Consider the following 27,593-nt stretch of genomic DNA (forward strand, 5'->3'; position numbering starts at 1 on the left):
ACTTAAATCATATTATTTCTAGTTATCTGTGATGATTGAGTTATTGTCTGTGATGATTCATTATTTCCAATAAATTATAAGCAAATAATATAGTACATTATGATTATTGGTATGCAAAACAGTATTTTTTAAGTTATTACAAGTGGAAATAACAAATAAATACATAAACAAAAATTATTGTACAGCACCTTATTCTCTTGAATGTTGAATATAGTTTTCGAATTTGCTTTATTTGAAATTTTAATGTAAAAAAAACTCTTGACAAGCCAAAAATAATTATAAACTTTTTAAAAGCTATTTCATTCAAAACTTTATCAAATTGATATAATTGAATAGAAATAAATATTATGAAAAATTTCCAGTCTAAAAGTTTTTAAATATAGCGCCGCTGGTCACATGATCGAAATAGTTGACGTTCATGTGACCAGACGGCGCTGCAGTTGCAAGATGGCGATTTGGTGAATGTTATTGGTTAGTAGAAAGTTTCTAAATAGTAATGGAAATGTTGAGCTGTAGTAAATGTCTTGTCAATTATGAAGTAGTGCTATTTAGTGAAAATTTTGTGTTCCATGGATAGATAAAGTGAGAAAACTCTATAGGTGTGTGTGTTTGAAAAGTAAGCTAAATTTTAAAATAGTGTTTGCTGCTTGTTTTGCTGGCAAGTCATTTTCACTCGTAATAATTTCTATGTAGTTTCACTTATCATTATCATATCTTTTCTCTACCTCAATGATTTTTTGTCTTGATTATTATCTCAATGTATTTCAACCAATATTTAGAATATTGTCTGAATTGAGGGTTTTCCTTTGCAATTGGCCAACCTATCTAGCCTCTTACACGAAGTACCTAGTGCTACGTATCTTATCTGCTTTATAATAATTCCCAGATTTTAGTCTTTATGTGTTATCTACTAGTGTATTCTGCAAAGACTTTGCATTATCTTTTGATATAGTTTCTTAATTATATAATCCATGAAAATTGTCAAAAATAATAATTATTTAGAAGCTTCCTGTTTTGTTGTGAAGGTTATGTTAGTTTATTGACAATATAGGTTGACAGTCAATTCTTGTAAGAAATGTTCAAGATTTGCAAATTTAAGGCTTTTATTAACCCAGTACACTATCTAGTTCAATGTTATAATTTCCTTATTTAGAAAATAGTGGATTTTATTCAAATGAAGCTATTACCCTAATCAAGTTCAATCAGGCAAACGTATTTCAACATTCCAGTTCAATTTGAGGTTTTGAAGTTCATTGACAGTGCTTTCAGTCTGTAATTCTTTAAGGTATTTGTTATTTTCTTATATTTATTGACCAACTGTAACTTAGTGTAACATAGGTCCACTTATAAAAAATTGAGCTATTTATTTGAATAATGATATTTTTAAATCAAACTGAACTAACTCATAGGTACCACTTAATTTAGTCAGGTTTGAACTTGTGAATTCGTGCTACATTAACACTGATCAATGTCAATAAATTATTACCGGTAATATATTTATACTCAGTACAGTACCGTGATTACAATAATTTATAACGTTTTATAATTTTAAAAATATAATTTTCATTTCAATCATTTATCTAACAAGTATCTAACAAACAATGGTTCGAGTTCTACTTACAACTATTTAACTTTGAATATCTCACACTTTTCAGATTCATGTATTGAAACTATACTTATATTTTAATTTATTTGCATGTCAAGTTTTATTTTTTGTAATTCAATTGGTTGAACTTTCGTTGAAATTTTATAGCCTACTTACTTACTCTTAGATAAAGCTATTGATGCAAAGCATCTTTTCGCTGTTGAACTTGGAAAATATCCAAAATATTTTATTTACTTCCAAAAATCTCTGATATAAATTATATTTTTTTGATCTATGAAAAAAATGTGTACTGAGATTTAAACTAGCCTCATAATTATCATGAATAATTTCAAGAAATATACACCTTGTGTATATTTTTATATCTGAAAAACAAACAATTTATTCAATAGGAAGTCAAGAAATGATCATACACAATCCTTGGAAATACACTGTACCTGTGTTGTAAAAATAGGGGTCTCTAATTAGCTTACATATTTTTTAATCAATTCGTACCCTTTTATTTGTATTCTAATTAACTTAAGTCTTGTTAGGACACATGAAGGCCATTTTGAAGTATCAAAATAAATTAATAAAACGTAAACAAACTACGCTCGATTGTGAAAAAGGTTTGAAGCTTAACAGTAGTTGACATATTGAAAAAAATATATTGAGACCTCTCAGAAATACTATATGTAAATAGGAATATTATTTATTTTCAACATAGAATAAGTTTACAGGAAAAGTGTATTCAATAACAATATTATAATAAATATCTTAATAATAATTAATACCTAATCAAATGAAAATTATTTCAATGAACAATTTTTCTTCTTGTTTCAGATCCAGATGAAAATTCTCTGTACAATCGTCGACTAGCTTGAATCTGATTTGCTCATAATGACGTTTTTCCATTTATCACCGTTTAATTCAATATAATGAACTCATCGGTTAGTTCCAAGCGTTTCTACGAATGATATCAATTTAGTGTTTCAAAAAACTAGGGAGTTCTAGTTCGGTTTGTGCTATTGAGTTTCAAATGAGAGTGAGAGTTGTATCAATCAATTTACCATCAAAAGAGACAACGTCTGAGAGAAAATTATTTTTGTTCAAGTTTTGCCAACCTACGATCTAATTAACCATTAATTATTGATCCGCCGTTGCGAAATTGCCTAAATCAACTAGAATAATCTGAAATATTGTGTGTGATAGCTTCAATTGATTTTGGCGTAACATACATGATTTGGGTAACTGAATACCCTCTGTGTGAATGGTACTATTGATCATTGTTTCACACATTTGAGCCCGGCAACTAAGTAATCACCTATTGCTTAACGTTCTCGTTTATTACTGCATTATACATTTTTTCGGTCAACTAAATAGTTATCCCCTGAGTAAACGGTTCTGTGAACAGTGTAGGTGGTTATTGTGTAACACTGGGCCCGGCACCTCCTGTTTGACCGGTATCTTTTATTACTGTGTTGTCATCGAAATAGTTGTCATCGGTGTGAACGGTATCATAGTTCGCTGTTTAACACATTTTTGTCGGGCAACTAAAAAATCGGCGAGTTTGTAAACGGCGCCATCTAAATGTGTGCTGCACAAAGGATGCGTTTACGTGTGAAACGGTAATGTTGCGCGACAGTGGGTACAGTGAGGAGCAGGGGGGCTCATGCGGCGGAGGGGCCCTGAAACTCCCTCCGATGGCAGCCGACGACCTCCGGGAGGCTTCCCTCGGCGAGGATCCTCCTTCGAACCGCGACTCGCGGGTGACGGGACCCTCGTGCCTCGCGCTGCGTCATGCTGTTTCCGGGTTGCATCGGCTGGACGACTTCAATCGCGAGAAAATCGGCTCAGGATTCTTCTCTGAGGTCTTCAAGGTTAGTTCAAACTTTATTCCATCGTTATTTATCTGATAAAATATCTTTCTAATCTATCTAACATATTCTTATCTTTCTAACATATTCTGTAGATAAATTAGAAACTAGAACATCAATTGGAAGACCACATAAGAGATGTCAATAATTAATTAATGTATTTCAATTATGTTATGTATAAAAAATGTAAATTTATAGCCTTTTATTATTATTGCGGATGATGCCCACATGAGCTATATGCTTGTGCGTGGGTAATTATAAGTGCGAGGGTGATTTATGAGATGATCAAACGTCCATGCCTGAGGGGATTCGGCGGGATTCGAACTCGCGACCAGGTAGCACTAGCAGACTGAAGGGTGCAACGCCTTAGTCAACTTGGCTGTCTGGATTATCCTATACTATTAAACGAGCAATTTCTGTTTATGTTCGTATTTTACCGGATCTCGAAAACAGCTCTGACGATTCTCACGAAATTCAGAACATAGTAGGTCTATAATATAAAAAATTGATTGCACTAGGTCTCATCACTGGGAAAACTCGCTGAAGGACATTAAAAGGATAATTATTATTCATCCTTGGAAAAACAGCTGATAATAATATTATTTCGTCGTGTGTTGATGATGGAAGTGAGTGAGCGAGTTCTTGTGTGTGGGACCGTGTCAAAATTATGACTCAGCTATTGAACTTTTGTAATCATTCAATCAGGTACTTAGTGCCGGTTGCAAAAAAGCCGGGTTATTTTTAATCCTGATTAATTCCAGTAGAACCATCTTTTTGAAATGGTCTTCTCTGATTTGGTTCACGAGAAGTTATTCAGGATTAAAATTTAACCGGCTTTTGTGCAACCAGGCCTTTGTGAGGGAAGTTTTTGCATTCCTATGGGAATTAATCTCAATTCACTGTGGTTGGATAGAACATTTCTGTATGAATTTTGCATATTATTATTATTTCTTCTTTCGTATTAAATTTTTTATGCTTTTGTACTCCAGAGCGAAGCTCGGTCCCCGTACTTGAACTCAAATAACTACTTTATAAGCTATTTGTAAGTCGGAACAGACAATAGCCTAGTCCTTGCACTTAAGATGATGATGATAACGTATCAGTTTCAGTATAGACAAACGAATATCCGTATTAGTATTCAGTTTATCTATGGTGGTAGTGACCGACGCAGTGAAAATATAATTTCCATGAGTTCTAATTGTACTATTCCCACTCAGCACGGCCAAAAGAGTATGAACAGTCCCATTAAATCTTATAGGAATAATATTCTTACTGTACCGGTCACTTTCACTGACACTGATATGTGTGAATTCAGCATCTTTTCTCTTGAACAGAATACTACAGTTTGTTTTGGGAGCCGAGATAAGCAAACATTTGTGTGTGAGAGTGGATCTTGGAGGAGCAAGACCGATTCACAGTAGTCACCTAACATATTTTTGGGGAAAATGAATACCGAAATGAATAATTACAATACATGATTCAGTGTGAATGAAAGGATTGTGAACTGGTATTGACGAGTCCAGCAATGAAGTTAACATCAGTATTGACGAGAGTAACATCAGGTGACTAACGTTCCTCTCAGAGCACCATGTTTTATGAAATTTATAGGGGCTCACACTTATGCCTGGGTTCGCTAAGCACGGTTAACACATTTGAACATGGTCAAGCCGTATACGTTTTACATTGTGTAAACAGGAACTATCTATAGAAATAGATAGAAATCATATGTTCCACTGCACTCGTGAACCGTACCTCATTTGACCATGTTAAAATGTCTTTACCGAGATTGGTGAAACCGGGCCTTAGTGTCTTGACCAGTATATTGATATTACTAAGATGATTGGTATTGATTTGTTGAAGTATTTTGAACTTTTAGCTCTCATATGAAATTATGAAGATAGTGTTAGCTGGTTGCAACTCCTATCAGACGATCAGTTGATTCTCTACACAACATCACCAACACACAATGCTGTCCACCCACTGCCTTACAAGAGGATCAGAAATTATTTTTTACTGAAACTGAAGATCAAGCCAACTTTTGAAATTCAGACGGCAGAGGCAGATGTCTGACCGTCTAATTTGTTTGCCAAAATCGACCCAGATAAGAGGATGATTCCGCCATAGATCAATTGCCTCATAGATCATTAATCATTAATCATTGTTACCATAGCCATCTCTAATACTAGAACAGTAGACCTCACGCAGTATTCTCGTCCACAAGTACCTGATTGAAACTATAGACATTATGGAAATACAGCAATAGACTGGCTTCTCCACACATCTGTGTAATCACTTGTCAGCTGATTTAAGGTAGGCGCACACATATAGTAATCGGACGGACGGCACGCATCGGAAGATTAGATTTGATGCATTGCTTTCAATTGGAGTGCGCATACCTATACGATGCGGATAGGTATGCGAACTCCAATTGAAAACAATGCAGCTAATCTATTCTTCCGATCCGTTGGATGCGTGCCGTTCGTCCGATGACGATCTGTGTGCGCCTACCTTTATGATGAATAATTCTATAGTCTGATTTTTACTCTAATATTGGCGCATGAAGGAGGCTCCTTTTTCCTTTTATATTATCCTTGAAATGCAAAATTTCCAAAAACCTTGTATATTCGTCGACGCGCAATTAAAAAAGGAACATATCTGTCAAATTTCATGAAAATCTATTACCACGTTTCGCCGTAAATGCGCAACATATAAACATTTAAACATTAAGAGAAATGCCAAACCATCGACTTGAATCTTAGACCTCACTTCGCTCGGTCAACAAGTCCCTGGCCTACGATATTGCAACTTCGCACTGTAGGCCTAAAATCTAATACATGATTTGTGAAAAAGATCAGCTGGTATTTTTTTTAATCTTCTTCACCAATCATGTATTAGATTCAATAGTGAGGTCCACGTTATAATGACAGTGGATAAAGATAGGAAAACAGCGTTGTCGATTATCTGCCTCAATTAATTTTATTTCTGCATTGTCAAAAACAGATTTGGCATCGTTGCGGAGCTAGAAAAGGATAGTACTACCTGTTTTGTCGAATGATAGAGAAGGATAGCAACATCAAAGTTAATCAAATACTGTCATTATAACGTGGACCTCACTATAGGCCTACACTGCGACGTTGCAATATCGTAGGCCAGGGCCTTATATTAGAGGTGGCTATGTTGTTACCCATCATGCTGATATATTTGTCTCTAGGCTTGTCCAATTCTTAATCATTTTTTTTCAAGTTTTCCCTTGGTCATTAGACTTTTTGGGTAGTCAGTACTTTTCCACTGTGAAAGAAATACAATGAATGTACTCCAAACGTGCATTTCCTTATCAGTTCACTGATGTAATTTATGGTCACTTTAAATGGTCGATAATTCTATTCAATTCAGTCCAGATACATGTCGAATATAGTCTATAGTGTTTAGTGTCGAATACATGTTAGTGTCGGCTATTGTTTTTTAGTTCATTTTCACATTTCCACTGTCTGCAAAGAAAGAAAACATCTATTTCAAGAAGTGCATTTCCTTATCAGCTTTTAACTGACGCAAGTCTTGTTAATTTTACATGGTCGATGATTCTATTCAGTTTGGTTTTGAACACATTCTATAGATAGTTCCAAATATACCTGTTTATTCATAGTTCAATAGTGTATTTCTAATCTAAACTACTTGCTATTGCATTCTTGGTTTTCATTAGTAGAATGCTATATAGAAGAAGGTTTTACAGAGTTTTGAGTAATAACTCTATAGTTAGAAGACAAGTCATATAAAGTGTACACCCACCTTGTAACTTGTCTTATCAGTTACAATTTTGTATTCATTAACCTAGTTGGATGATAGCTTGTACATTTCAAGGCCGTTTTACATTCTATGCATTCCTTGTTGTCAGTTAGAAGCTAATTTATTGCTATTGAAGTAATATAGGCTTATTTTAGTAGTGTAGTATTTGTTGAAATTTATTTCAAAATACGTTATGGGTTGTTTGAATTGCAACAAATTTGTTTTACAAAGGTTATTAGCTTCAATATAGGCTTATTTTAGTAGTGTAGTGTTTGTTGAAATTTCTTTCAAAATAAGTTATGGGTTGTTTGAATTGCAACAAATTTGTTTTACAAAGGTTATTAGCTTCAAAATCACTTCCTTGTGGTTTGGAACTCACCTTAAACTGTAGATATCGTCTACAGTTTTTCCTAAATTGTTTAATTTAGCCATCTTTAGCCATCCCATTTCTCATGCACAAGCCTGAGCTCAAATGACATCGTCTTCAGCGAGAAAACAAACATAATCAGTATTAGAGTTAACATCTATATATATATATATAAGCGAAATGGCACTCACTCACTGACTGACTGACTGACTCACTCACTCGCAGAACTAAAAATCTACCGGACCAAAAACGTTCAAATTTGGTAGGTATGCTCAGCTGGCCCTTTAGAGGCGCACTATAATAATAAATTATAATATAATAAATTTGTTTTATTGACCAATAAATACATTTGTACAGTACATTTCAGGCCTCGTCAAAAGTTCAAGATTACATGATGTAAGTCACTAACATAAATACATTCCCTCCCTAAGAACGGATTTACAGAACCTACAGAACCTCCACTAAGAACGGATTTGGAAAAATTCCAAAAATACGCCCAAAATCTGCATTTTTCCAGCGGTTTTTAGCGCTTTCTCAGCTTTATCGAGAATAAATGAACAGAAAATGTTCAAATTTAGTGCAGAAGCTCAGCTAGGGTGTAATAATGTTGTGTTAGAAGGAATTTTGCAATAACGTCAAAAATACGCCCAAAATTTGCGTTTTTTTGCGTTTTCTTAGTTCTTTCATCAAGTAATAGACACAAAATGTCCAAATTTCAGACAGAGGTTTAGGTAGGGTCTAAAAATGTTGTGATGAGGTGACTTTAATATTTCATCAAAGATACGCCCAAAATCAGCGTTTTTCTCAGCTTTTCTGCGTTTTCTCAGTATTTTGACTATCTGCTTAAATGAAAAATGCAGGCGAGCGAAGCGAGCCCGCTGATCTCATCCCTGGACGATCCAGTCGGGGGTCCAGGGAGCTCCTAGACGGATATGGCGAGCGAAGCGAGCCTGACGGCTAGTAACTTATATGTTCAAGAATAAGGTGTTCTCTGATGCTGAAAATATTCTTAGTAATTCAACATAACTTATCTGATCAAACATAAGGTTTTCTCCAATGCTAATTATATTATTAGCTCTGTAATATTTTTGAAATCCAGTAATGCAACTAATCCTCCATACTGTAATAATAAAGATGGATAATGAGGTAATAAGGATGCAAGGAATCTTTGTTTGCGAATTTTAGGAAAATGTATGAATGCTAATTATTATTATTGTAGTACTTGGCCTTGATTTTTTGTGTAAAAATAGTTATTGTTCAATTTTCATCAATCTTCTCACTCATTTCTCATCCAGAATCATGAATCAGAATCTTCCCGATGTCTTATGTAATAGAAAATCTAACCTGACCTCACAAAAAATTGAATTAAATTAGCTTCATCCTGTTATTTCTAATTAAAATCACTTATAAAAAACTTTATTAACGGTAAAAGGCGCGTAAAAATTTTAGACCGTTATTGTCTGAGCAAATAGAAAATTCCTAATTGAATTTAATTGAAGTTCTATAGATGTGAAATTTATCCTTCTATCGCTGATCAAATCATATTATTCTTGGGTGACTTTATCACCGAAATATTAGCATATAGAAATATGCAAATAAAAATACTCCTTATTGAATGTTATTATCGAAGCCCTAGGATAACTCATTGCATTATTTGTTAATCAAATCATATTTTTTTCAATGTTTTACTGAAAACATTGTTTACTACTAACAATGTTTACTACTATGACAATGTTAACAATGTTTAACATTGTTTACTAGTAATTTTTTTACTATCAACTTGTAAGCATTGGGATTGTAGGACTCGCCCCACCCGGTAAATATTTGAAGTTCTCAATCGAAAACAGCATTTGAGAGCTTTATTAAGGAATAATAATAAACTAGATTTTTAGAACTTACCACCTTAGCTTAATCTTTAACAAACCCTCAACTTTTTTTCAAACACTACTTGGAAAAGGGGGATGGCTGAATCCGCGCCTGACTGTAGAATCATATTTTTCTCAAGATGATCTCAATTGACCAAGATTTTTCTTGAACCTTAACTTGTGCGTTTTTAATAAAAATGAGCGATGATTAAGTAATGCCAGTTGGAGTGTGTTTTTAATAAAAATGAGTGATGATTAAGTAATGCCAGGTGGAATGGGAATCGAACCCGTGACCGTTGCAGTGATGAAAAATCACCGTTGCAGTATAATTAATCTCTTATTTAATGCTCTTTCACTGCATCCGAATCTTCTCATTTTGGAACGGACCAGTTGAATATTTATTTAGCATCTGATAAGAAAAAGTTGAATTCAACTTCCAAATAACGGTCGACTTATATTAGTGGGAGCTTGGATAAATATTTAGCGCAGTAAACAGTAGGCAAGGTCCAGACGTTTATCAAATTATTTATCTTTAATCGATAATTTCCCATGGATTGAGTAATGTAAACCTTCATCGTTGAAAAATGTCTGCACTTAGATTTACTTTTGATTGATGATTTAAGATGGATTGAGTGTTGAGAAATTTATAATCTGTTTTGGAATATTGGCTAATGTTGGTGTTTTGATTGATAGCAAATGAAATAATTAAACTCATTATTTTTATAAAATGTTGCGCATATAACCATAGAATAAGAATAGAGAATCATAAATAAGTCATTCTATGACTTGAAAATGGCATTAGTAGCCGAAAAATGTAGTGACAAAATAATTTATAAGGGCACTCAGATTAATATTTTTATTTATATTAAAAGTAGCCATAAAGAAAAAAGACAATAGAGAATCATCCCTGACTCTCCATCTTCTCATAATTTACTAACTTCAATAAATAATATTATATTCGTGTATTTCCTATCCCGTACATGTTTAATAAGGGTTTTCGTTCATCATGTTTTATAGAAAGATTATAGATTTTTTTCTGTTTAGGGCTACTTGTAATATAAATAGAAATAAAAATCTCAGTACCCTTTTTACTTTCCTTGCCCTACTACCATAGGTAAGGAAAGTATTGCTTTCCAAAAAAAATTAAGGTATCCCAATTTCAAGTTTTCTATACGTTTTAAGGTCCCCTGAGTCCAAAAACATGATTTTTGGGTGTTGGTCTGTGTGTGTGTATGTGTGTATGTCTGTGAACACGATAACTCCATTTCTAATTAACCGATTGACTTGAAATTTTAAACTTAAGGTCCTTATATCATGAGGACACGACAATAAGAAATTCAATAAAATTCAATTCAAGATGGCGGAAAAAATGGCGGATAATTACTAAAAAACCATGTTTTTCACGGTTTTCTCGAAAACGGCTCTAACGATTTTCTTCAAATTTATACCATGCATAGCTATTTATAAGCCCTATGAACTGACATGAGTCTCATTTCTGGGAAAATTGCAGGAGCTCCATAATATTCATGAGAAAAATGGCGGATAATTACTAAAAAACCATGTTTTTCACGGTTTTCTCGAAAACGGCTCTAACGATTTTCTTCAAATTTATACCATAGATAGCTATTTAAAAGCTCTATCAACTGACATGAGTCTCATTTCTGGGAAAATTGCAGGAGCTCCGTAATATTTTTGAGAAAAATGGCGGATAATTACTAAAAAAGCCATGTTTTTCACGGTTTTCTCGAAAACGGCTCCAACGATTTTCTTCAAATTTATACCATAGATAGCTATTTATAAGCCCTATCAACTGACATGAGTCTCATTTCTGGGAAAATTGCAGAAGCTCCGTAATATTCCTGAGAAGAATGAATTTTGTTAAATTTCTATCACGATTTTCTCAAAAATGACAACTTTCAAAAAATCCTGAAATTTCATAATTCAAACAAAGGAAAATGTACTCTGAACACAATAACAATAGTATAATCGTAGTTATTTAGTCGCCAATCGGCATAATGTTATTCCCCTAATATATCCTCGTTTAAGAATGAGGCTTTTAGATCAATGAGCAAGGAAAGTTGTGTGAGTGTACCACACCAGATTTTTTTGAATTATTTTATCACATGTTTCAACATTCATGCCATTTTCAAGTGACATTGTGAAGTATTCGTTTATTCACTTAAATAAGACAACATTAACTTGATGCCATTAGGCCAGATCTATGTACTAACTATTAATCCTAAATCCCATGGTAACGTTCCAATTAAACATATGATTTCTCAATACATTACATCTCTCCCTTCCTAAGTTTTCAAAATCTGATCCTTATGTCTCCTCCACCGAATCTCTGTTCCTTCTGGTATGACCTTATAAATTTTGTCTCCTATCCTTGCTTCAATAGTGGCTGTTGACCAAGGCAGTCGTTTTTAAGATTATAGATTATAGATGACTCCACCTTTTTTCAAAACTTACTGTCTTCTGTATAATGATTGATCACTGTACTTGATTAACTATCTTCTATGACTGAATGAAGCTTTAAACTTGACTAAATTACCATAGTTAGAGAATAGCTTAGCAAGGAAATGTAATATGCAGGATATATTGAGAGAAATTTCAATCCCGTCCATTTGAATCTAATTTTAGAAGATTCAACCGCCGTCTAGCGCAAATTATAGGTGTTTCAACTTCCAAGTCCGGATCTATTCAATTGTAAAAAAGCGACGCATTTGCTGAAAGGTAGCAGATCTTCCCATAATAGCGCGTACATGTGGAGTGGCAAATTTACATTTTTCAGTTGGTCGGTTTAGTGAAATAATAATTGAGACGAAACTACCGTGAGAAGGTCATCTCTTCTTTTCCTTCTCTTTTGACTTGTTCTTTTTCTCTGCCTGCCTTCGCCATTCACCGGATGAGAAAGATGATAATTAGTGCGATGATAATAAAGAGGTTTGCTAAACTCCAAACTCACTACTTTAAGAAAGACTCCAAGAAAATTTTGTATCCAATTTGTACAAGTTAGTGGGACAATATCAAGTAAGGACTTGAGAATAGTAAGGACTTTAAGCCTGTTTTTCCATTCCCAATTATTTTATGATTATGTGTTTTATCATTGTTGAATACATAAATAAATAAATATCATTTGTGGAGCAAAAATTTAAAGATTCTCCAATATTATGAGTTGCTCTAATTATTTATCAATTGTAAACTATTTCTTTTTTACATTGAAGCACAGATCGGGAGAGAAAAACTAAAAATACCTTGTACTATTTCTCTCCCAAATTTAGGTAATATTAAAAGTCCGAAATGAGGTTATGTCTTCTAGATTTCCACAAAAATTTCAGTCCAAAAATATTCATACAAACCATTCTAAATCTAAACTAAACAGCTTATAGAACGTAGAGACGGCAAATCACTGGTGACTAGTCTCTTTCATTTGATAAATTTTCATTTGACAGAAGATGTTTAGCAGATGAAACGTTTTGGATACAAAGCAATGAAAAGTTTTGGCCGCTACTAAATTGTATATAATTTTCCCGTCTCAAAACCTTTTTATGTAGTAAAACCTTATATCTTACCTTATTATATACACCTTATATCTGGTGAAAAATGTGATTGAAAGAAAAAAAACTTAGTTTAGAGACTTGTTCCATCCTGTTTGCTAGATTATAGATATTTGTTTAGAATATTTCAAACTGTCAAAGAAAACGGATCTATCGTATTTGGAAGAAGAGGTCGCGGTCCTCCCAGGAAGTCATTGATTTTAGAGGAACAGAAGTTCGGAACAGGCAATAATGCCTAACCCGTGAAAAGAAGAAGAAAAAGAAAATTTCAAAATTTATTTACTATTCTCCATCTATTTTCATTCGAAAACCAAGAACACTATTCATACAAAACTGAATTTCGTGCATACTTGAGCTACCGGTACTTGTAATAATGATTGTTATACTCATTAAAAATTGAATTGAAAAAATCTTTATTCATAAACATGTAAAAATACATATGAATAGAGTCACAGAATACTAAGGAATATAGCCTAAATACTAATTACAAACAAATGTCATACACATAAAATATTATAAAAATTTCTGTAACGAATACAGGGATAATCCCTCAATTCAATATTCCTCTCCTAGTTCTGTAATTACATAGTATTCATAATAAATAATGAATTCATACCTCATATGTTACTTTAATAATCATCAAATAAAATTCAAAAAATCAAGAAAACTGAAGCATTTAAAAAAAAATGTCAAGTGATCTCTTGAAAAAGCGATAATTACATCGTTTTCACGTGGCAGTCATTGTTATCAAAGTAATATTAAAAACTCGAGTGCCTTATCATTCAACATTGATTAGTGGATAATCTGAATTAAATGTTACCAGACAGTTTTATGTCAAGGCTTCAGACTCATCACATCCTAATAGCGGTGTAATAATTAGTCTGGATGGGTCTTTTTCAGCTCATGAAATGGGGAAAATTATATGTAGTTGTAAGAAATTGAGGAAATCTAGTAGGAATTGGGGCATTTTCGGCAAAAATTTATGGTATAATTTTGTAGGTGATAAGTTAGTCATCAACATTGTAATGCAGTTTTTACGTTGGTAGAGTCTATTTCAGACTGATTGATGTATTTCGAGATTTCATTTATTGATTATTTGGTATTTGAATTTTCTGGTTGAAAATAAGGTCTGCGATTTTCAGACCTGGAAATCAGGTATGATTTTCAGACTTGGATTTATGGTTTTGGATCTGTTTTTGGGACCTAAATCAGGTCTGAAAATTAGACAATCAGGTCTGAATACATCAAACAGACTTGACTGATGTATTTTGAGATCTCATTCATTGATCATTTGGTAGTTGAATTTGGTGTATTGGATGTTTTATTCTACATGGTTGTTCGATTCATAATTTGGGCATAGCAATTTCACATTATTAGTCACTATATCGGCTGTCATCTATGATCATTATTGATTCATATCAATGTCAATGGAAGATGTAATTATTGATTCTTATTTAAAGTGAGGAAATTGTAGATCTGATGTACCAAAGTTAAGGGAAGATGTGATTATTGATTGTTATAATTGATTCTGATTCAAAGTGAGGAAATTTTAGATCTGATGAATGGCTCTTATTTACTGATTAAAGTATTCACAATATTTCAAAATCATAATTTTCTCTCATAAACTTCTGATTTAATATTCTCTCATAAACTTCTGATTTAATATTCTCTCATAAACTTCTTTTATAATCATTGACCTGATTAACCAATTGAGAATTCCAAAAAGCAATAACTATATTATCATTGAAAACAAAGAATTATATTCACCTTTTATTTGTTTTGTGAATTTTTCCTTTCTGAGAATGATATCCACATTAGCTCTAGGTTTGTGCATGAGTAGATGCCATCAATTTCCTATTAATAATTGTCAAAAAATCCAATCTAATCGTCCTAATTGCATTGCCTTATAATTATCACTAATAATTTTTCCCACTTAATACTCATTCCAAAAAGGTTTAAAAAACTTATTGTAAATATTTTCTCTTTTTGTAATCATAAATAACATTTGCCTTGTTGATGCAATTAATTACTAACGTCATGTTTCATCTCATTCTGATTTAGTGGGTCACTAATCAATTTAACCAGGCAATAAAATAGGCACGAATAACATTTTATTTATGTTTGACGTTTATTGTTGCAATGCCTGTCGAAATAAATTTTTATGGCTCCATATCATGATGGAAAAATAGAGAAACAATTCATTTAAAGAGTTTGCTGTTTTATTGATAAGAGCTCTGAACCAAATTGAATGAACTGTTTAGAGATTGATAAATTTACAGTACTGCAATTCTATTTAGTCAACTGAATTTTGAATTTCTATGTGTTTTTTCAACCTTGTGGTCAAAGTTGAAGCTTAGGGTCCCATTCATCATAGAAAAATATAATAAACAATTTCTTATCCGTTTTGCTTTCATTAATCAATCGGAATGAAAAAAAATGGATTGGCTATAAAGTTATCTTAGCAGTTGATAGTTTATGGTTGCACAGATTGGAAAAGAACAGTGCTCTCATTTCGGTTCACCTGTTGGAATGGTGGCCGCTTGGGGCAGCTCCGCTAACAGACAGTTATCAGCTTCAAAATAATTTCCTGGTAGTTCGGAACCCACTTGAAACTCCATGTCATCATTACGCCTCTCATTGCATCTCCCAGCTTAGGTCATCATTATCTTCTTCTTCTGCTTCAATCATTCGATCGGTAGGCAGCTTTCCATCTTTTTCTAACCAGAGCTGTACTTTTCAGTTGGATGTAGCTCTAGATCCCTAGATCTTTGGTGACTTGCTTCAGATATTGTAGCCGGGGTCTTCAACGAGCCCTTTGTCCAATTATTATACTTTCCAGTATTCTTAACGTGAATTCGTCATTATTATACCTCTCATTATATCTCCTAGCTTAGGTCTGAAGTGGAGTTCATCATCTAATGATTGATTATTTTACCAAAATAAATGATTGTTTATTACTCTATCTATTAGGATATGAACATTTAATGAACCATTCGAGTGAAACGACGATTTAATTTATATATAAAAAATGAATGAATTTATCATGGAACAACTAACTTATTGGGAATTTGTAATTTTTATATTTTTTCCGAGGACAATTTTTCCGGAAAATCCGTGTAGTGGTACTTATAAATTAATCAATATTATACCATATTAATCAATATCTTAATGAATTGATAGTGAATTAAATTATATTTCTAAAATAGCTATTTATGTATTAAGAGTGTAATGCACGACTTTATCGCTCGTGCAAAACAGTTATCTTGCAAGAGCAATAAAGAAGCATTACGCGCGAATTACATACACATTTTTTTATACAATTGCCCAAACCTGTTAAATTACTTATATCTGGCATACCGGTACAATTACCAACTTTTTAGGTTAAGATCTGACTTTTTTGGCGAGCTGCTTACCATCAGCTGATTAGCGAGCGTAAAGAAAATCTACTGCGCATGCGCGGATGGTTAGCGAGCGAAAAAGTAGATTCTCCTCAGAAATAAGCTGTTTCATGAGGATAATTGAGTATTTAAATTCTTTCTTTACGCGCAGTTGTAGAAAAAAAGAATGATAGTACCCTTTAAAATGAATAACATAATTAAACAATAATACAAATTGTAAGATAACTACTAGTTTCGGTAATCACGCCATTGTCAGGTTACCTGACTAATTTTAAAGAGTACTATATTTCTTTTTTATAAATACAAGAAAGTAGCCTTGAATTTATACATTTAAAAATATGAATTATTTTTCATAAATTATCTGAGCGAAGATCTTTGATTTTGTAATATTGTCATTGTTGATTTTCTATAACAACTTTGATTAAAAATTTGAAATAAAAACACACACATATATCATCAAATTCTACAGTTTTATTTGGTACAGGACCAGGGTTTTGTAACCACTGAAAGAAACTGTAGAATTTGACAATATATGTTAGTTTTTATTTCATTAAGGAACGGTTCTACAACATCAACAGTGAACTCAGTCGAATTATTAAAAATTTGGTGAAATATCCTTGAGACCATATACTTGATTATATGCATGACCGTTTTAATCTCTCAATATTAATGAAGAATTCAGTATAACAAAATCAATTTGCCAAATCAAAAATACTGACAGGCATTTGGGTCACATTTTGAGCCACCCTGTATGAACGGAACCGGCCGGCCGGTCGGCCCCAACACAGATTTTGACAGATAAAATTCGAACTTGCTCAGTTGTATAGAGAGATCCACGTTCAACTGTCAGTATTGGATAAATGGGAAGCATTGATGTTATAAGTGTGGCAATACTGACAGTGAATGCTCTCGCGGTAGTGAAGTTAAAATGCCGGTGCAACAAACAAAACAATCCGAGACATTTTTTCAATTAAAGAGAGAATGAGAGCGAAGTAGAGTGGAGACTTTTGCCAAAATCTAAAAATAGTTTCGGCTGTGAATTTGCCATCCTGCTTATTTTTATTATTTTTCTTCAGTCTCTTCTTTCTTAACTACACTTTTTCTACTTTCGTTATCCTTCTTCACCTCCTCTTTTCCTCCAGGCTCTTCTTCTTCCCTCATTATTCTCAATTTCCTTAATATTTTTCTCATCTTAACTTGACTTCTTCATTATCATCTCCTTCTGTTTCTCTGTTTCTTATCCATTCGCTTTACCTTTTCCTCCTCATACCTCTTTTTACTTCTCTCTCCATACCTTTTTCACCGTACCTCTCCTTCATTATCAGCTTAACTTCTTCTTTATTTGCTTTCAAATTTGTCTTCTCCCAACTTATTTTTCCACATTCACGTTCTCCTTTAACTTTATGATCTACCACCATCTTGCTGATTAGTGATTACCTCCTTCTCCGACCCTCCTTCTTTATCATCTTTTTGTCTTATTCATCAATTTCTACTTCTCATCCTAGTTTTCCTTCACCTGCTTCCTTCTTCTCATTTTCCTTTTCATTCTCCTTCTTTTTCCCCTATCTGATTCTTTCTCTCTTGGATGCCTTCCCCTATTTTTCTCCCACTTATTCCTCCCTCCTCCTTCTTTTTCTCATTCTTATTTTTTTTTCTTTATCTTCTTCTACTACTTCTTATTTTTTTCTTCTTATTTTTCCTATTCTTCTTCTTCTTTTCTTCTTCTTCTTCTTCTTATTCTTCTTCTCTGTCTCCTTATCATCCTCCTCCTCCTCCTCCTCCTCCTCCTCCTCCTCCTCCTCCTCCTCCTCCTCCCCTCCTCTTACACCCTCTTTTCTCTCTAGTTCCGGTATAGGCTTTCAGCCAATTCCTCACTGATCAGAAAGCGTAGCTTTGTAGGTTGACAAAACAAATTCGTGGTTTTTATGCAGATGTTTATTATTGAAATATTAGTCAGCAAAATATTTTCAAAAATAGTGTTGAAGCCTAATGTGAGTCTGCCAAATTTGAGACCTTTGAGGAGGTGTGTAAAACCAACGACAATATAGATAGCTGTTATTATATTTCTCCACTGAAAAACTAAAACTTCTCTACAACCTTTGCCTAATTCTAATTAATGATTTGTTTAAACCCTCCTTTGTCTTCGCTTTTTCCTCCCCATTCTATCTTCTTCTACCTCGTATTTTTGTTTTTCATGACTCCATCTTTTCTTCTTTTATCACTCTTTCATTTAAAACCAGATTAATGAATGGGAATAGAAGTATCACAATCAACAAACACTTGAAACTAGAAAATACTAGCTACTTTGAAAAGTAGTTGAAAATAGGTTGATAACTATGGTTGAAAGGGAAACATTTCTGGTATTTTTACCAGATACATACCTACATCGCTAGCCATTTTCTTCCCTCATTCCCTTTCACTCTTTCAACATCTCATTCCTCTGCTCTTCCATCCTCTTCCATCTCTATCCTAATCCCAAGTAATTTCTCTAACATTCTTTCTATTATTTTTCTCATTCTTTTCCGTCCCCCTTATTTCTCTCCCACTTGAGTATATTGAGAAAAAGTAGCAAACAAATTGAGATTGAAAAGTAATAGGAAGAGTAAGAGAATAAGTAGTGAAAGGAGAATGAAAAGGAAGAAGGTAGGGTGAGAAAGTTCAGATTCAGATTTCTTTATTCATGTGTAACAAACAAAATCAACTTACGTTGTTACTGAAATTTATTTTCAACTGCTACTTTTTCTCTATATACTATCCTCAATTATCTTTTCCTCCACCTACTGTCTAAAGTACTTACTTTACTCCCTGAAACATAATACTAAAGTGTCACTTTTTCGCTCTCGGTAGTAAAAAACAGAAAAACTCCCTAGGGAGTAAAAGTGACTCCATTTAAATAATATGGGAAGCATCTCTATTTTAAAAACTTACATGGTAATAGGTTAGAAGGTCTAAGCTCAGATGAAAAAGCGTAATAGAGGTGTCTGTCATTGAGTCAACTGAATTCAATACCACAACCAGAAATTTGATCAACTCATGAAATATATGTTTGTATGATATTATATTCTTAATATTAGTAGACGATAAAAATTTATACATTTTTAAAAATATTTTATTCTATTCAAAATACCAGTCAACAAATATTTTTGATCTGCATTCTGCAATTCAAATCTGAACCGCGTGATCTGGAGTCAGCCATTTTTGGTAGCCTGCCCAGCTGATATAATTGTTACAACTTTGGCCGATAGATAGCGCAATCGGCAGTGCCTATCAGACGACCGGTTTTTTGGTTTTAGATTTTAGGTTATGTTGTTAGGAAACATTGTCACCAATACGTAAGTTATTAGAATGATTTAATTTGCAGTTTCTATAAAAAAATGTAGATGGAGGAAAAATGTTGTGTACATCACGAGCAAAAAATACTTTTTCTCCCTCAGGAAAATTGTTGCCCTCGGCTTCGCCTCGGGCTTCAAACTTTTTCCCACAGGGAGAAAAAGTCGTACTTTTCACTCTAGATATACAAATAACTATATTATATCCCTTCCTCTATAGTGTGATTCACTGTAAACAGCAAACATTTTGTATAGATAAGATTTTCATGTTTATTTTGTACTAAAATTTTGTAAAACTTGTACACATGAAATTCTAACCTTATCTTGGACAGTGTCACCTATAAATTTGGTAGAAAAATAACACAAGGACCACCTTATTATTTTATCTACCAATGTAATTACATTAGTCTCATTTTCATTGTAAATAAATAAATAAAATGAAAATACCAGAAATGCTTCCCTTTCAACCATTGTTATCAAACTATTTTCAACTACTTTTCAAAGTAGCTAGTATTTTCTAATTTAAAGTGTCTGCTGATTGTGATATTTCTATCCCCATTTATTAATTTGATTTCAAATCCAACTGAATTCAAAATCTTGTAAGTGTTCGTACTGAAAAGTGAACAAAAGTTTATACATTTTTGTGTAGTTGAGAAGTTTCTATTCTGGTAATTATTCATATTAAATACAAATAAAAATAATATTTTTTAGGCTTTGACAATTTCTTAGTCTTTTCATTTAATTGGAAGTCTATAAAATGAAGAAAACCACCCACTATCTAGACCAGTATAAGTATCAAAATTCAGGGGAGAAACCAGTATGTACTGGTATGTAACTTTATAAATTTTTGTGTAGTTGAGAAGTTTCTATTCTGGTAATTATTCATAATAATTATAAATAAAAAGAATATTTTTTAGACTTTGACAATTTCTTAGTATTTTCATTTAATTGGAAGTCTATAGTATTTTCATTTAATTGGAAGTCTATAAAATGAAGAAAACCACCCACTATCTAGACCAGTATAAGTATCAAAATTCAGGGGAGAAACCAGTATGTAGGGAATGTACCAGTTGTTCCTCCCCTAATCATTTCATCGAATTATAATCAATGAATGAATATTAATGAAATCTTAATTCATTGAATATGAAATCTTAATTGGATCAATAAATTAATATGAATATGAATGATGACAGTTAATATGAATATCACTAAATCTATCCTCATCAGATCCAACCACATGCTGATCTGCTCAATGACAGCGATGATGATGATGATGACGATGACGATGATGTTAGTGATGACTAAACGAACGTCATTAAACTAGTAGCACTATATTTATTTATCCCAAGCAAAATTATTCGCACTCATTCACAAACCGTGAACCTATCAGAGTGCAGGAAGAGAGAGGGTGTGTGTGAGAGAGAGAGAGAAAGAATGAGGGAAAGAGGGTATTACTAGTTCGCTTGTATCAAAAATACACTTTTCACACATCTAAAAATACCCAACCGTCTCCATGCGATGTGTCAGTGAGGTTTCTGGCAACAGAATTTCTGTAACCGATATATTTTATTATAAATATTATCGACTAAATATAACCGAACATAAATGTTGTGGCTTCGGAGATGTCACAAGTGTTTTTTTGAAGTATTTTTTCACTGGAGAAGTATTTGGGAATGTATAGGATACTTTAGATTACAAGATTACAAGTTGTATCAATTGAATTGATTGTAAAATGTATGAACTCAGGGCTACTTTCTTGTATTTATAAAATAGAATTATTATAGTACCCTTTGAAAATTAATAAAACAAGAATACAAATTGTAAATACTAGTTTCGGTGATCACACCATTAATTTTAAAGGGTACTATAATTCTATTTTAGGAATTGATTGTATTCATTGATATGAATTGGAGAAGTATTCGAAAATCTATAGGATGTTCCAGCTTACAAATAGAGTAGAATTTATTGAAAAAATACTGAATCACCCTATTAATTTGTCAAATAGTAAATTAACAGTTACTGTAATATTTTTTATGAATGTTATGTCTAGAATACTTGTATGTGGTCATTAGATAAGATTACATTTCCTTATGAATACATTACAATAGTAGAGATGATGATAAGAGATTGAGTTTTAAGTGGATTCCGAACCACCGGGGAGTGATACTGATGACCATATTATATTGTTTGTTTAGCAATCATAAGCTGCGTACACATACTCGTGCTTCCAACCCGCACCGAGCACGCTCCTCCCTCGTACCGCCCACGTACCACCATCGCATAGCAATCGCTCCGCCTCCGCTCTCTACTCGCACCGATCATGAACGTTACGGAAGATGGTAGATCTTCTCGCGTTCCCTGGTCGAACCATTGTTGCTCGCCGGTCGATCATCAATCGCTCTGCTGGAGTGACGTTCGGTCTTGGAGCGGAACGAAAGTCTGTACGCACCTTAATAGTCCAGTAAAATGGTCGTTTTTCAGGAAACAGCCCCGAAAGAATTTTTCTCGACGGTTCTATTTGTATTTTGGGGCGCTGAATTCCAATCCGAAATTTGCTGACACGCCAGAGGGCGGCTTCACCCCCAAAACCCCCAAAAACTCCCAAAATATCGGACTTTTTTTGAACTTCTCATTCAATCTCAAAACCTTGAGTTTCTCAAGAAAAATCATTCTTGACAAATTTAAAGAAAATAGAATTGAGTGGTCTCGCTGGACTCTACCGAGAATCACCCGTTAGATACACTTAATTCCATTATTTCCGGGTGGGGCACCCATAAGGATACGTCAATGATCAAAACTTTAAACACTTATAACTTTTGACAGAATGGTGAGATCTCCTTGTTCTACAGCTCATTCTTCTCAGCTAAAGGCGGTTCAAAATCACGTATCATAACTTAAATTTGATGAAAAATTTAAAAAATCCTCTTTTAGTGTATTTTAGCCCATATTTAAATACACAGAAAAATGCCCAATTTCTATATTCAAAACTGTGTATCTCGGTAACCCAAATGATAAAAATGCTACTTGGTCTTGATTTGAAGAACAGAATCTCCTCTTTTATATGAGGTGAATGAATTTTGTAAAAATATAATCATGAAGTAAGATACGTTTGTTTCAAAAAATAAAGAAATTTGCGGGGTTTCGGGGGTGAAGCCGCCCTCTGGCGTATCAGCAAATTTCGGATTGGAATTCAGCGCCCCAAAATACATATAGAACCGTCGAGAAAAACTCTTTCAGGGCTGTTTCCTGAAAAACGACCATTTGACTGGACTATAATGTTAGTTTAGCGTTTAGAGACGATCAATGTTATTGTTCAATACAATACCTACTACATACTTGAAAATGTCCGTAACATATTGTGAGAAATTAATTTCAAAAGGTACTGAGATTTATATTTTTATTTAATATCTACAGCTATACATTTTCAAGGTTGAGTGGTAGACAGGACTCCGCCTAATAATAGTTATTTGTATATCTAGAGTGAAAAGTACGACTTTTTCTCCCTGAGGGAGAAAAAGTATTTTTCACTCGTGATGTACACAACATTTTTCCTCCATCTACATTTTTTTATAGAACTGCAAATAAAATCATTTTAATAACTTACGTATTGGTGACAATGTTTCCTAACAACATAACCTAAAATCTAAAACTTTAAAACCGGCCGTCTGATTGGCACTGCCGATTGTGCTATCTATCGGCTAAAGTTGTAACAATTATATCAGCTGGGCAGGCTACCAAAAATGGCTGACTCCAGATCACGCGGTTCAGATTTGAATTGCAGAATGCAGATCAAAAATATTTGTTGACTGGTATTTTGAAAAGAATAAAATATTTTAAAAATTGTATAAATTTTTATCGTCTACTAATATTAAGAATATAATATCATACAAACATATATTTCATGAGTTGATCAAATTTCTGGTTGTGGTATTGGATTCAGTTGACTCAATGACAGACACCTCTATTACGCTTTTTCATCTGAGCTTAGATCTTCTAACCTATTACCATGTAAGTTTTTAAAATAGAGATGCTTCCCATATTATTTAAATGGAGTCACTTTTACTCCCTAGGGAGTTTTTCTGTTTTTTACTACCGAGAGCGAAAAAGTGACACTTTAGTATTATGTTTCAGGGAGTAAAGTAAGTACTTTAGCCAGTAGGTGGAGGAAAAGATTTTTTTCATTTCATTTTTTCACCTACTCATAACATCAGGCTACAGTGTCTATAATTTATTCTTGTTGTGAGCCCTGATGTTAACTGCTATTGAATGGCTTTAGTGGAGCTGGCTTCAAGCAGCCACCCTTCCAACGAAAGAACCGAGAGCACGCTTCCTATTCAATGTGAGTATTTAGATATGGCTCTATCCGCTTTCAAATCATCAAATGCTGAACTTAATAGATTATCATTTTTTATTTATCTCAAGCTGCTCGTTTATAACAGAATGATAAGTCTACACAATTTGTATTTAAATTTTGATAAATCCTACAAAATTTGAAAATCATGATATAGTATGGGTCTTTATATCACTGAGTATAGAATATAAATGTAAAACTAGTTGTTCTCTGATTTTGCTTCTACTTCTCCATATTCCTGTAGAAATAAAAGGAAATTCAATGGGTAGGAACTTTCATTCCTCTTCTTAAAATCTATTGGACAGTAGACCTCATGCAGTTATAAACCACAGTCTCCTCTAATACACAGTCCACAATCCACAGTCTCCATCAGAGTAAATTCTGTCCTGTCGGCGAGATATCGGTGTATAAACGACTAATGGCAGTTTGGGTTGTATCGACTATGCTAATAATTTGATGTAAACAGCTCTGCTACTATCATCAAAAGCTTACCGAGTTGAAAGCAGAGAAAAGTCGGGAGAAAATACTATGCTACTTCAAGTTATCAATAATTGCATGCCTCACTGCCTTGTTGTCCACACAACAGCTGTTTTTTCACTAAGTTACGTTGAGATATTGAATTGCATGCAATTTATAATCCACTCGACAGCTGAGTTATGTTGAATAATTCTACAGTCTGATTTTAACTCTAAAGCTGAGTTCACACCAAAGTTATTAACAAAATCTTAATAACTTAATCCATATAGATTCTATTAAATTGAACGGAACTTGACAAACACATATGTTCATCATGTGTATGATAAGTTATGTTCAATCTAATAGAATATATAAGGATTAAGTTATTAACATAATTCTTTGGTGTAAACCCAGCTTAATATTGTCGTATGAAGGAGGCTCCTTTTCCTTTTATATATTATCCTTGAAATGCAAAATTTCCAAAAACCTTGTATATACGTCGACGCGCAATTCAAAAAGGAACATACCTGTCAAATCTATTACCGCGTTTCGCCGTAAATGCGGAATATAAAAACATATAGGCCTAAAAATAAAGAGAAATGCAAAACTTTGAATCTTAGACCTCACTTCGCTCGGTCAATTATATTTTATACTCACTGATCTATATATGGTCTATCACAAATTACTCTAACAATGATTAAAATCAATTTACTAGCTATCAATTTAATACTACTTCTACTACAGTGTTATCAGCTTTCAGTCGATGTAGCAATATTATTACCAAAACACTTAATCAGCATATTTTCGGCAGCTATTAACTTCAGCTGACTTGACAAAATCGATTGTGGGATAATTAAAATAATGAGACAATTATTTTATAATTGTCATTATCATTGCTCTACTACACTGTTTGTAGGCTACTATCTCTTTTTGGGTGTAAAGAGATGCATGACCTGTGTGTAGGTGTATTTAAGTGGACAATAATTAATATTTAAAAGAAAACTGGTCATTGTTCTTAGAAAGGTGATCGACTTTCGAAGAAATATACTCTAGACTATTGTTTGCCTAATTTAGGTGTACACGTTTGCAAAATGGCGATTCCTTTTTCAAATACCGAGTGCAATTGATGTTTGTGACCTTCGTACAATTATTTTCCTTCATCTTCTGTCTTCATTCAACGTAGTTTGAGCTGTTGCTTTTAATTTACTGTACTTCATTTCCTTATTCTTTTCTTTCTACTTCATCTACTTTGTTCTTCTTTCTACTTCTTGATCTTTTATCCTTGTTCACTGTACTATATTATAATTTTTTCGAGCCAGACCCAGACCAAAGTTTTGAAGCATAAACCATAATATCTGGGGACCGAGCTTTGCTCTAGATTACAAAAGCATAGAAAATTTATTAAAACAGAAAAAAATTGATATATTCATAGACTTATATGGCGAGCGAACCGAGCCTGTCGGCTAGTTTATACAGGAAGCTCCTATCTTATCACAGTGGACTGAGTTTAATTCCCAGTGGAATGCAAAAATCTCTCTCACAAAGGCCCGGTTGCACAAAAGCCGGTTATATTTTAAGCCTGATTAATTTCACGTGAACCAAATCACAGAAGACCATTCTAAAAAGACGGCTTCTCCAATTGGTTCTTCTTGAATCAATCAGGATTAAAATTTAACCGGCTTTTGTGCAACCGGCACTAAGTACCTGATTGAATGATTGGAATAGTTCATCATTCAAGTCATAATATTTTGTCTCAGTCCCACACACATGCACTCGCTCTCACTCTCTTCCATTTTCGACACACGACGAAATTATCAGCTGTTTTTCCAAGGATGAATAATTATTATCCTTTTAATGTCTTTCAGCGAGTTTTCCCAGGGATGTGACCTAGTGCAATCGAATTTTTATATTATAAACCTACTGTTCCAAATTTCGTGAGAAGCCGTTTTCGAGATCCGTGAATTACAAATATAAATTTATATAAACAGAAATTGCTCGTTTAATAGTATAGGATAGAGAAGGTAATATAAGTATTATTAAAGTTATAAATATAATATTGAGATAACCAATATTATTCGTCTACGTATAAACGTCTCCACGACTCGACTATGCCAAACTATTTCAAATTCGACCTTTACAAATTCAGCGTAATATCAGCTTCCATATCATCGATCACCCAATCACCTTTCACCTGATCATCGATGTTCATCCATGTAACAAATGATTGGTTGTGTTATAAAACCGTGTACTTTTGTCGAGAAATGTCTATCAGATAAAATAATTAGTTGCCTCATTGTCTGTAGGCCTACATCTATCACTGCTATTACTGTATTGACTGTCATTGCATTTCACTTGAAACTGTCATTGTTCCTTATAGATAATATCAATGCCCCCCATTCAACCAATGCTGACCGTCTGCATCATATTTATTTATTTATTCAACTTCCAACGGTACAACATCAATTTTTCATTAAAATAACATAGAAAAACAGATACCAGCAAAAAAAATATATAAATAATAATTATACATATTGTGAATTAGGCCCCTTCGCTCTAAAGTCCGTTAAATTTTAACCGTGATTAAACTCCACGAGAACCAATCAGAGAAGGCTTTTTTGAGAAGACTGCTTCTCTGTTTGTTCTCGTGGAATTAATAACGATTACAAATTTAACCGGCTTTTGTGCAACCGGCACTTAATATTTTATAAACTTTAAGCTGTCAGTATTAGTCATAAGTAACAATCAATGCTTTCCATTCAACCAATGCTGACAGTTTATTTATTTTTTTTTTATTTATTTATAATTTTTACAAAGTAGCACTGATTGGGAGAGAAAAACTCTCTCATAAGTTGGAGTGAATCTCAGTGTCGATGTCCATGTTTTACTCTTCCCAGATTTCTCCGGTGTTCTTATTTATTATTTGTTCTCACCTCGTCACTATACTAGACTCATACTATAACTATACTCTGTATATTCGTACTATACTCTGTTGTGTATCCAATATGTCTGTATCAATACAATAATA

At 33.3% G+C, this 27,593-nt stretch overlaps 1 protein-coding gene across 6 annotated transcripts in view; it reads left to right on the top strand.

Annotated features, from left to right (window-relative positions):
• The first annotated feature begins 438 nt into the window (after window positions 1-438).
• Window positions 439-27,593, top strand: part of LOC111045830 — an 85,790-nt gene continuing 58,635 nt past the window's right edge. For 4 of the 6 annotated variants that reach the window (XR_005572787.1, XR_005572786.1, XM_039439923.1 and 1 more), the window contains exons 1-2: window positions 440-616; window positions 2,426-3,462. Coding sequence is in view for 4 of the 6 variants with exons in the window: in XM_039439923.1 (XP_039295857.1) it covers window positions 3,214-3,462 (249 nt within the window). In the remaining 2 variants the exon portion in view is untranslated. Of the gene's footprint in view, window positions 659-2,425; window positions 3,463-27,593 lie in introns of all 6 variants that reach the window. The other 2 variants (XM_039439926.1, XM_039439924.1) reach the window with 2 other exon arrangements.

The sequence above is a fragment of the Nilaparvata lugens genome, chromosome 13 (assembly GCF_014356525.2).
Source record: "Nilaparvata lugens isolate BPH chromosome 13, ASM1435652v1, whole genome shotgun sequence".
Taxonomy (NCBI): Eukaryota; Metazoa; Arthropoda; class Insecta; order Hemiptera; family Delphacidae; genus Nilaparvata; species Nilaparvata lugens.